The 11,570-nt window shown below is 49.4% G+C and overlaps 5 protein-coding genes across 5 annotated transcripts; 2 read left to right on the top strand and 3 right to left on the bottom strand.

Annotated features, from left to right (window-relative positions):
- Window positions 1-202: 202 nt before the first annotated feature.
- Window positions 203-1,034, bottom strand: FPRO_11219 (uncharacterized protein; the record flags this gene model as incomplete). Its single annotated transcript, XM_031232268.1, has 4 exons — window positions 203-329; window positions 381-490; window positions 541-659; window positions 737-1,034. 4 exons carry the CDS (start codon window positions 1,032-1,034, stop codon window positions 203-205), a joined length of 654 nt encoding a protein of 217 aa, XP_031082222.1.
- A 541-nt stretch (window positions 1,035-1,575) lies between these two features.
- On the top strand, window positions 1,576-4,499 carry FPRO_11218 (uncharacterized protein; the record flags this gene model as incomplete). The annotated part of the gene is made up of 7 exons (XM_031232267.1): window positions 1,576-1,804; window positions 1,876-2,130; window positions 2,188-2,418; window positions 2,704-2,999; window positions 3,048-3,332; window positions 3,386-4,309; window positions 4,356-4,499. The coding sequence occupies 7 exons, from the start codon at window positions 1,576-1,578 to the stop codon at window positions 4,497-4,499; spliced, it is 2,364 nt and encodes a 787-aa protein (XP_031082221.1).
- A 746-nt stretch (window positions 4,500-5,245) lies between these two features.
- FPRO_11217 (uncharacterized protein) lies at window positions 5,246-6,067 on the bottom strand (the record flags this gene model as incomplete). The annotated part of the gene is made up of 2 exons (XM_031232266.1): window positions 5,246-5,657; window positions 5,730-6,067. 2 exons carry the CDS (start codon window positions 6,065-6,067, stop codon window positions 5,246-5,248), a joined length of 750 nt encoding a protein of 249 aa, XP_031082220.1.
- A 358-nt stretch (window positions 6,068-6,425) lies between these two features.
- Window positions 6,426-8,441, bottom strand: FPRO_11216 (uncharacterized protein; the record flags this gene model as incomplete). The annotated part of the gene is made up of 1 exon (XM_031232265.1): window positions 6,426-8,441. One exon carries the CDS (start codon window positions 8,439-8,441, stop codon window positions 6,426-6,428), a length of 2,016 nt encoding a protein of 671 aa, XP_031082219.1.
- A 1,010-nt stretch (window positions 8,442-9,451) lies between these two features.
- Window positions 9,452-11,529, top strand: FPRO_11215 (uncharacterized protein; the record flags this gene model as incomplete). The annotated part of the gene is made up of 4 exons (XM_031232264.1): window positions 9,452-9,565; window positions 9,623-9,699; window positions 9,753-10,834; window positions 10,877-11,529. 4 exons carry the CDS (start codon window positions 9,452-9,454, stop codon window positions 11,527-11,529), a joined length of 1,926 nt encoding a protein of 641 aa, XP_031082218.1.
- Window positions 11,530-11,570: the final 41 nt, after the last annotated feature.

Genomic DNA, 11,570 nt, shown 5'->3' with positions numbered 1-11,570 from the left:
ACACTTTTAGCCTGAAGATTCGCCATGTGAGCGAGCTTCTAAGAACGAAAGTTTAATCATCTTTGATTTCTTGGTTCCTCTCAAAAGTCACCGAGAGGCAAATCCAGTGACACATAAAAGAATATAAGTTCAATTCCAACAAGTCAACTCAATAAACGGCACCAAGTAGAAAGAAAAGGTCTGCGTCCCTGCAATACCAGTCCTAGTGCTTCCAAAGCTTGAAAGCCTGGTTCGCACCACCATGGCCGATGTAGGTCAGGAAAGCCGTGTGATTAGCAGTGCTCCCACCAGACAGATTAAGGTACGTCCCATCCTTAGCATTGCGGAATCTCAATCCCTACTTAGCTTGTACTTCATATGTAAGATGTTACGCCGCTTACCGGACTTGCGTGTTGTCGTTGACGTTCAACGGTCGCGCCTCCGAGATCCCACTGGGCTTCAAGGTCCGAGACGTCCTTGTTCCTCTCACACTGGACACTCGTTCTGTGTCCTACATCCTTTCTAAGTAATTTGATCTGTGCTGTACAGTTGTGCACTTACCACTTGGAAAGAGGACAAAGCTTTTGCCCGCGTTCTTGATGATGAAGCGGCTGTTGAGGTCAGGGACTGAGAAGATCTCCCAGATCTGGTTGGATTTCCACTTGCACGATCCATGACAACTAACAAAAGTCAGCTGCTATCATGTATCGTCGATGAGATGGCACTTACATGGAATTAACAGGAGAGTTCTAATCACCTGCACCGTTAAGGTCGAAAACATTACTGTTGCCTCTGAAGATCTCGCTTTGAATGTTACATAGGAAGCGAAGTCCAGACTGAGGAACAGCAGGGGCAGGTTTAAGATGGCCGTCATGCATATGAGGTCGCAGCTCTTTCGCCTTCTCATTCATCTCCTCCCGGAGCTTGAGAGAAGCCCCCGTCTTAACCTGGATGACTTTCTTGAGCCTGATGATCTCTTCACCATTCTCGTCGATTGTCACGCTCCTTGCTTGGTAAGTGCTTTGAGACCCTCGACGTCTGCTTGAGCCTCTCATCAACTTCCCATTTTTCCCAGCGAACAAGCCTCCCACAGATGTCAGAAGATTTTTACTCTGTTTATTATTCGAATTCTCGGAAGAAGAATCAGCGTATTGTTCCCTCTTTATTATGTTCAAGACGGCGGCAGCTACTAACACATGTCATCTAAATTCTCCAAGATCATCGTGAGGAGTCTCTCTATATGATTTGGTCACTTATGTCAAAATTCGTCTAGCCCGAGGAATTTATAGTCATAGGAAGTACTGAATACTTGTGCAAGATGCGAATATCAGTGAAGACGGATGAAGTGCAATTTTGGTGACCAAGGATATTAGTCCTAGACCCATATTTCGAGTTACCGATGTTCTCATTCATTGGGTGCAGATGCGCCACAGCTGACAGCAACTGGGGCTATGGGCCACCGATGTTAGTCCTCATTGGTCGCAATGACAAGGCCTTGTCTCAGTACTCTCTCTATTCACGGTATAAGAGACAGCCCAATGCCCTCAATTACAATCCCAGATAACAACGAGCAGAACACTCAACTCCTATTTCACTATGGATCCGGACGATCGAGATCGCCATGTCGCCGAACCCACTTATCACCCTGATGTGAGCGTGGATGCAGAGTTGGCCCCTGGTTTCTCGCAGCAGGTCGAAAACACCAACAACTCAAACTACCTAGACAGTCTTGACCCGTCGCTACTGGGTTCACCAGATTTCGATTTTTCATGTCTCATGGATCTGGATGGGGCTGCAGAGGCTACACAGGAATCAGAACACCTAGGTTTGTGGCATTTGGCCCTCCTATTTATGAGCCTCACACTTACACAAGGCACGACGCTTGTTCAGAAACAGATTCCATGATGCTCGATGCGCCAGCCTTTGAAGCTCCATGTGTTATGGATGATCTTAACATGACGCAGATTTTAACGAGCAAAGTGTTTCATGGTAGCGACCACCCGGGTACCAATTTATACCTTGTCCATGAAGCTCCTCAGCATCAAGTCTATGTTCCGCAATTCCAAGTTGGTCCTGACTCAATGACATCAATGACATCAGAGAACTATCAGTTCTCTACAGAGGCCCCCAACACGTTTGAAAACCCTTCGGGTAATACATCTACTGATCAAGATCGTCGTCTTTGTGAGCTAACAGCTCAATGTCTAGTTGAGTCTTTCGTCCATTCAGTCGGCATGACTCCTCTTATGCCCGAACTGCCCCAGTTATCCGGATTTAGGGACCAGAGGTTCATTCATATAAACGAGCCTCCGACGCAAGCTCAGGTTCCTTTACCACGACCAAGCCGACCAATACGTCGAGGCCGACTCACGAGAGAACAGGCAGAAGGGCAGGCTCGTGCTCGCGAGAATGGAGTTTGCATCCGCTGCCGGCGAAATGGTATCACGGTAATGCATCACTATTTCCCGGCCAGCTTCTTAGGTGATGGTTATTCACAAAAGTCGTCTTAGTGTGCTGGGGGAATCCCATGCAAAGCGTGTTTGGGTCTTCGTAAGCCTCGGCTCTGGAAAGTCCCATGCACCAAAGCCCAATTTCTGGACATAATAGAAGCAGGATCATTCTTCTATAGTAAGTACAAATATTTCAAGTTGCCATAAGTATAGCCTTTAGATCGAATTGCGCGAGCATCAAGGGTTCGCCTCATTGCTGATTTGATTATCTCAGAGCCATCAATGGATGAAGCCTTCTTCATAGCACGCCTAAGTGAAGAATGGGCAATAGGAGCCCTATGGCTCTCGAGTTCTGTGCCAGATGGATATGACTTTTTTGAAACAGAAACCGATTTCACAAGGACATTTGCCTTCCAAGGGTTATATAATATCTGCTTCCCCGATCGACGATACCAAAAGCCTAGAACGTCCATGGTGAGGAAGGCAGAAGCGCAACTACTGAGAATCTTTCCTGCACATACGGCGGGGTCTCCATGCCTCCTGGTCGGCAATGATCGATTGAAGTGGACAGTGAGTTCGATACATGGCTTCGAGAATTGCCAAATTGACATTCTTCAGCGCGAAATTGCAGTGTTTTGTGATGACCGATGCCTCGATAACCCATATGAGGATGATCTGGTCATGAATACCGGCATAGGAGATGGAAGCAGCACCCCTTTTGGACTGGCTACAAATATCTCATGGCTCCTTTCCCGATACGTGGAGCTACAGCTGTTTCGATATCTTCAGAATGCTGCAAACAATCCTAGCAAGGACTCTTATGAGCAGAGGAATTTCACTTATAGCGCTCTGTACTTGCTGGGTCACAGTTTTTCCATCTCATCGGCCAAGATTTCAGGACCGGTGAGGATTATCACAAGAAATTGCATACTGGGACACTGACATCATCTTTACAGGATACCAGTGATGAGATATTCAAGGACTCTGTCGCAGATCATTCAGACCGGGAACGGCGCGTCCGCCTCGCATTATGGATTTATGTCTCCATTACTGTGGGTCAGCTTCCCTCTGAGGCAAACTTTTGGAAGAATCTACCCAACGAGCTCAAAGCCTTCCGCGGAGGTCTCCCAAAGAAATTTCGGGACAGCTTCGACGGATTTAACAACAGTCTACACACGAATATGAAGATTGAATTGGGCTTCAAAGCAAGATTTTTACAGCAGCTCCACTCTGGCCAGCAAACCCAGGAACCTGTAGAGGCATTTGCACCCTCCTCAGATATTGATCACGACCGCAACCTCTGGCAAAGTATTTTGGACAGAACTTATCAAGGTATCCCTGAAATGTATCATCTCAACTCTGGAGAATCGACCACGTTTGGGGACAGGGTCAGAGAATATGAACAAATCGAAGCTGAACGACTTTTTCTCCCAACAAACCAAGAGCACTTCAAAAGAGCTGTTGAAAACACTTTTGGGACAATACTGGCCTTAGCAAGCTTGCCAATCAGATCCCAGCAGAAGCTACTGATAGAAGGTTGGGAAGTATTTCGTCCCTCATTCCTCAGTTTTGAGATAGAGTTGCTCAGGTTCATGGGGAGACTTTCGATTTGCAGATTTCCTCGTGGAAAACCTATAGTTTGTTTCGGGGAATACCCGTTTGTCCTGCATGGGGCTGATGACATGCACTTGGCCCGCTGGCAGGAGCTTGAAAATATGATGGGTGAAGGAATTTTCCTCGCGGGTAACACTGCCCATCGATGCGCCAGAGAAGCTTCTCATGCATTCTTGGACATTGCCACTGTTACAGATACTGGAACTGATGTCCAGTTCCTCCGCCTCAAAAGGCTTCTACAACAGAATGGCTCCTGGTTACGCCAGGTCTGTGGACAACTCAACGGACTGGTGCAAGCAATGAAACAGATAGGTCATGCACTCGATGACGACAAAAGATTACGAGCTTTTCGGATCATCTTGCGACGAAAGGTACGAGAAGTCTTTAGGATTCAAGGAGCGTCATGTAGACCTCAGAGTCTGCATTGCCAAGATCCAAGACGTATATTCTTCTTGATGATATACAAGCAGTACATGCGATGTTTATTTGGGAATTCTCATGGGTGGCGAAAAATTCTTTTTGAGAATTTGCAATCAATTCTTACCAATGCGATTGAAATAATACACGACGGAGGACTTGCACTCCAAGGCTGCAACGTCATGGACCGTGTGTATAGCACACTGATGAGGGTGATGCTCCGATACCTTATTTCGAGCGCTGCATTGGCCAAGGACTGGTCCTCGTTTCTGTCTGGGGATGAGAGCTCTCGTTTGGAATTAGTGAATGCAATGTTGGTGGAGTTTCTAAACGCAATGAAATCCTTTCAGGACTGGGTGAAACGCCAACTACATTATGATCCTGGGTTGGCATTAGATTGGAGATGAGACTATTAAAGTACTCATATTATCTGCTATGAATAGAAAGGAGTTTTAGTTCCTATAACAAAGCTTTGGTTTGCCCTCGTAATAGTCGGAATGAGACATCTGTATATAACCGTGACAATTTCGCGTTCTTTGACTCTTCGTTAAGGTCAGGGACCTTAACAACAAGAGATGGTAGAATATCTCGTGTGATCCAGGTCCGTTCCGTACCTTTTACATTATTACAGAGGTACTTATGAGACTGTCTGCCTTGTAGCGAAATGCGTCTGACGATACTGTAAAGAACGATATATAAAATTTATCTATTTGACCCAAACGCCATTTTATCTATTCTATTAGCCCAAGTCTATCCCAGCCAACAAAAGAAACATCTGCTAATGATCAAGCAGCCTCAGCAACAGCATACCCAACCCTCTCCCCCACCTCCATCTTACCCTCCCTCGCGTGCCTCTCCCTCTCCTTAACCTCAGCCATCCTATTCAAAAAGCTCAGATACGTCTGCCACCCAACGGCCACAACACCATGGAACAAAGGCCGCCACCCAATCGACAAAAACGAGAAACTGAATGCCGTGACCATGGGCCATAATTTGCAAGAATTAATGATACTGGTTGGCACGGTGTCTTTGACGCGCTCGATTGTGCCGGGGATGTCACAGCCTGACAGTAAGGCTTGGGCGCCGAAGAAATATGTGTTGAAGATTGGCGTGAAGACGACTTGGCCGACGGTCACTTTTGTGGCGAGGGAGAGAAGACGGGAGGAGTAGTTGAAGTTATGTGAAAGAAACATGAACCTGAACAGAATATCAGTACGAAACTCTAACCTCACCCATACTCTCTCACTGAAACCAAGAAGAAAGTCTCACCACTTATAATTCGGTATAGCAGCAACACACCCAATAACCGCATTCCTCAATGTCCTCACAGGATCATACTCATTGCCACTAACATACTGCGCACTCAAATCCCCCGCGATGTAAATCACCACCGCAGTAGCAACCTGCGTCTTATACGGACCCTTATTCTGCGCACGCGCATACGCCTGCACAGCCGTTGTCAAAGGGCCGAGGCGCTGCCATAACGGCAGGGGGGCGACGGTGGCGGGTACGGGGACGGGGTCCTTTTTAGGGGGTGAGGATTGGAAGCGCCGTTGGATGTGGCGGAGGGGATGTTTGAAGGCGGGACGGAGGATGAGTATTGTCATTATGAGGGTATGTGTGATATTATGTGTTAGTGGGTGATGGTGAGAGAGTCTGGGGTCTGGGGAGTGAAAGGGATGCGAGATTAATGAGATGAATTTGGATCTTGATAAGCGGTTTCGAACGGCCGAACTCGGACGGTAATTCCGAGTGAGTAAAAAAAAAAATGAAAAGGAGGGTGATTGATTAGATTGGTTTGGTTTGGTTGGTGTGGAGATCGGTATTCGTCGGCTATCGAATCGGTACTTACTCAGAAAGGCAAGTCATCACGGCCAACCTCACTCTCACTCTCACTTTGAATATGAATATAAATATGAATTAAATAATAATATGCTATACAAAGGAAAATGCAATGAATGTCCCTTAAAAGAACTCCTCCTCCTCCTCATCCAACAACCCCATCCCACTATCCCTCCCCCTCAACCTCTTACTCACCCTCCTCACCCCCTGCCCCTTCACAACCTCTGACTCTTCCTTTCTCGGCGTCAAAAACTCCTGACTCATCTTGACAACCCTCTCCAACTCCTCCTTCATCGCATCAATAACCTCCTTCGCCTTGACCCTCTCCTCGTCAACTTGCCTCTTCAAACCACCGTTTTCAACGCGCAGACCGCAGATTTTATCATGTGCTGAGCGCAGAGATTCATTTAGCTTGTCGATCTCACTGCGGTACTTGAGAACGCTTGCATCGCGCGCTGCGAGTGCTGAGCCGTGTTTTTTGTTGAGTTCTGAGATGGTTTGTGTGTTGGTCGTTTGGAGAGTGAGCATTTGGGCTTGAAGATCGGTGGAGCGGGTGAGCGCGGATGAGAGTTTGCTTTCGAGGGAGGCGATGGTGTCTTCTTTGCGGGTGAGGATCTTGTGCTTGACTTCTAGTTGCACAGCATACTCGTCATTGGCGTCATGGGCTTCGCGCTCCATTCGCTGAACAAGATCTTCCAGCTCTGAAATGTCGCGGATATACCCATCCACAGCACCCTTAAGCCTCTGATTCGCAACCTCGAGCTCTCTAATCCTCGCAATCTTATCACTGATAAGCTTCTCAGCCTTTCCCATCTCTGCTTTGAGCCCATCCATGACTGTGACTCTTGCATCCAACTGCTTCCGCAGAGAGAGCTCGATCTCGTGATACTCATCTATAGCATCCTCATCCTCCTTCGCGCGCTTCGCCATGTCGCGTAAACGCGTGAGCATGAGATCCAAGACTTCTGCACCGTGGGATGACAGGGGGAGGGTGATTTCGCCGGGGGTTAGGTACTCGAGCTCTAGTCGGGCGGCGCGGAAGTTGGTGATGAGAGTTGTTATCATGTCGCTGGCGTCAGAACCAGTGAAACCGAGTTTTGTGATGGAGGATGTGAGTGTTTGCAGGGCGCATGTTCTGTCGGACATTGCTTGGAGCATGGCGTCGATCTGTGCCTCGAGACCTGATTGATCCCGGGGTGTGAAGTCTGATAACTTGTCGGAAAGGCGTCCGCTGAGGGTCTTGTAAGATTCAAGAGTGTCGGTCAACTTTGCCACCTCCAGTTGAAGCGACGACACTTCCTCTTCCAACTGCAGCTGCTTAGGATCTGGCAGACACGCCTGAACACCAACCATGGCCGTTGTCTCCATCGGTTCAAAGATTGGCGTCCCAGGTACAGTAGGACTCGTAGCAGGCGGCGTCATGAACGAAGTACGTGCCCTCGAAGGCGTGCTACAAATGAACTGAGCCATAGTCTCATCCCCAAACTGATCCTCATCTGGCGTCATGTCCATGAAATCCTGAGAAAACTTCTCCCGCGCTGCAAGAGTCCAGTTGTACCCTCTGCTCTGATCCATAGCGCGGCCTGATCGTTTAGTCAGCTCATCTTGAAGATCTTGGATCTGCTTCTCAAGATCCCAGATGCGATCTGTGTCGATGACGATAGTCGCATTCTGCAATTCATAAATCTCGCGATCACGCGCTTTCAACTCATTCCTCAACTTTTCAATCTCCTCTTTTGCTTCTTGGTTCCGACGGCGCTTTTCCTGTTGAATTGTGTTCATCTCCTCGCTCAGGCCATTGCGACGAATTCTTCGCTGCACGCGCCCGTCGAGGACTTGTCGCAGCGGCAGAAACGTAACTTCGCCGCTTTCAGGGAGCGCTGGACTTGAGCGGATTGTGCTGGGGGTTGTTTGGGCAGGCAGGGATGAGTGGCGACGGCGCTTGGGTGTTGCGACGGTGAAGCGATTGACCATGGGGGTTAAGCCGGATGAAGAGGCGCCTGGGTCGGAGAAGCGAACTCGTCGGGAGGAGCGCTTGGGAGTTTTGGAGGGCATTGGGGATGAGGGTATGTCTGGTTCTGGTTTGATGCTGCTGCGACGGGAGCGTCTTATTGCGATGGGGAGATGAATGTCGTCCATGGTGGGTGAGTATGTCAATTGAATGAGATGTCAAGCAGTTTACAAAGAGCACTCATAAAGACCACTCATAAAGACCACAAATATGAACAAAATAAGTCCAATGAGCTGAACAAGTATGAATAACAAATCAACAAAACAGCGAACCCCTCGCCTTTAAAAAATACAACTCCAGCATAACAGAAACATCCCCCAGGCCATCATTTACACGACCTCCAGGCATAATGTTTACCTTTTCCCCTTTATAGCCTAGCGCGTAACCTCGCAGAGAACGAGGACCAATGATTTTCAGAACATGCAGGGTCTCGCAAAACGGCCACTGGAGAATTGTTATGGGGCCGTGAATTCAGGCCATACTTTTTGGTGGCAGCGGTCGTGTTTTTGGGCCTGCGCATTCACGGTGCTTGTTTGTTTGGGGGGGGTCCACTGTAGCTTTCGGGGGTGATTGAAGGGGCAACGGGTGATCTGTTGATGTTGATCTGATGTTGTGCGACGATATTGTGTCGCATTTATTGAATGTTTGTTGCATATTGAATTGCAATTATCGAGATATTTACTGTTTGTATTATGCTCGAGGTTAGTGGTTGTGAGGGTGTTGAGATACGGGATGATCCGCCACCCGGTCGATCTGACAGCCAAGATCCATCCCTCCCTCCGTAAATGGCAGGACAATCGAAGCCATTCCCAAACTGCAATCACAGTTCAATCACAATCTCCTTCCGGGCGCTTACCCAGACTCTCGGGTCCCAGACGTCCTCCCACCGATCAGCCACATTTCACATCCTCCAACATATCCATCACACTCCTAACAATACATTCCAATTCTTCCTTGCGCTACACAAACCACCCCATTCATATTCTCGTGATACTCATCTCATGGTGTTGTCCTCCAACCAAATCTTACCGAGCTGACTAATCCCCTTCGCATTCCTCACCGACGCGTCCTTCACCTTAATCCACTAACTTTAAGCATCCAATCCTCTCACTGACGCACTTACTCACATGCCATAATAATGCCCACTCCCTCAAAACATGTCAAATTCGTCGCCTCAGACCCTTCGCGCGGCGGTCTCCCCGTGAAGCGCAAACAGGTCCAGCACGCATGCGCCTCATGTCGCAAGAAAAAGGTGAGCGCTCACTGACACACTCCGGGAATAGTGAGAGTGGGGGTGCTGATCGAGTAGAGGCGCTGCGTTCATGCTGAAGATGCAGTCGATGAGACTTCGCCTCCCGTGGAAGAAGATGAGACATCCCGGTCAACGTGAGTGGGCCACCACTGCTACTCTGGGCACTCTCCCAATTGACACTCACCAGATCACTACCCTTACAAACACAAAGAACTGCTCTCCCGGACTCATCGCTTCAATATGCAAACTCAACCGCAAATGCAAGTCCTGCTGCGCCAACTCCAAGGCGTGAGTCAGGAAGCACGCCGAATCAATCTTCCCGCTTCGTAGGGGACCTCAACCCAGAAGGCATGTTCATGGAAGCCACTGGTTCAGCATCCGTCCGCGAGACCTCACAGAAAGGAGATGTAGGAATATGGCTTTCTTCGAATAATCCTGGACAAGCAAGTCAATTCATCACTTCAAGGCCGCCCCCAATAATGGATCAGTTTTTACTACCGTTCGTCAAGGAGCATTGTCTATCCTGTCTTCCGCCACATCAAGACTACCTCAAACTAAAAGCGCTGTATCTGGAAAAGATCCATCCCATCATGCCGATTATACCGGAGACTGCGCTAGAAGGCGATGAACCCACGAGTGTGGTGTTGAGACAACTCATCTGTCTCGCTGCATCCACAGACCCAAGCATGGCGCTGTATCTCCATCTCCAGAACAAAGGCGATGATCTCCTCCCCTGCCAAGACTTCATGCAATCCGTCTCCTCCGCCGTCCGCGCAATCCTCGAAACAAGCATCATAACAGACAGAGTCCTTCACATCCGCGCCCTCATCCTCCTATCCCTCTACACCCAGCCCAACTCCTCCGAAGAAGCAGATCTCCCCGCCCAACTCGGCGGCCGCGCCATTCACCACATCCAAACGCTGGGTCTTCACTTGTTGAGATACGACGGGCCCAATAGTGAGGAGCTGGAAACGCTGTTCTGTGCGGTTTGGGCGGTGGATCGGATTAATGCCGCTGTGTATGGGAGGCCGTGTCTTATGCATGAGAGGGATATAGGCGCGAATCTGGATGGGTGTATTAGGAAGAGACCGCCGTGCTTTAGGCTGTTCTTGAGTGTTGTACAGTGGTTGGATCAGGTCATTGAGCTGTATCGTCCGGGACCGAGTGCTGAGGCGAGCGGGTTGGATAAGATTGCTTACATCGATCTTCCAGTTCTCGAGGCCATGATCGTCAATGCCGATGCGCTTAAAGTACCAGGCTCACTAATTGGTAAGTCTCCCGCTGAACTAAGTATCTGGCTAATGGTTACAGCGACGATTGAAACGTTTTATCACGCCGTCATTATCTTATCATGTCGTCTCCCACGACCAGGCACACTCACAGCAGCATCAACCCTCCCTCCACCATCCGCCAACGCCCGTCGCTCCCTTGCAGCAGAACGCATCGCCTGCGCCGTCCTGCGCGACCACCTCTCCCCCATGCCCTTCGTCCCCTACGCCGTCTGTCTCGCCCTAAGCGTAGAGTACCGCAAGATGCGCCACTCCCGCCTGCCCATGTTCCGCTCGCGCGCCATGCACGCATTCCGCCGCAACTGCGAGATGCTCCGCAAATTCGGCGACTACTTCTGGAGCGCCAACGTGGTGGCAGGGCTGGGCGAGCGGGTGCTCAAGGAGATGGAGCGCGCTGCTAACACGCTCACACGGGAATCACCGCCGCCGGCGGTGAATCCTGTGGCTGTGACGAATCCAGTGGCCGTGACGAATCCGAGCATGGTCAACGCTGTGCCGAGCGTGGAGCAGGCCGTGGACTTTTCACTGATTGATGCGATTTCGGGAGCGGATGTGTTTGGTGCTATTGATCCGAGTTTTAATCTGGGGGCTGTGGAGGATGCGCTGGAAGCGAATCTGGATATAGGACTGCCGATGAATTGGGTTGATTGGGGGCAGTATGCTACGCTGTCGTGAGATGGACAGCTCAGAGTCAGCTAAGAGTCAGCTACGATTGG

Source organism: Fusarium proliferatum, assembly GCF_900067095.1.
Source record: "Fusarium proliferatum ET1 genome assembly, contig: FPRO_scaffold005, whole genome shotgun sequence".
NCBI lineage: Eukaryota > Fungi > Ascomycota > Sordariomycetes > Hypocreales > Nectriaceae > Fusarium > Fusarium proliferatum.
Note: the sequence above shows the minus strand (reverse complement) of the source record. Positions and strands in the feature narration are given on the sequence as shown.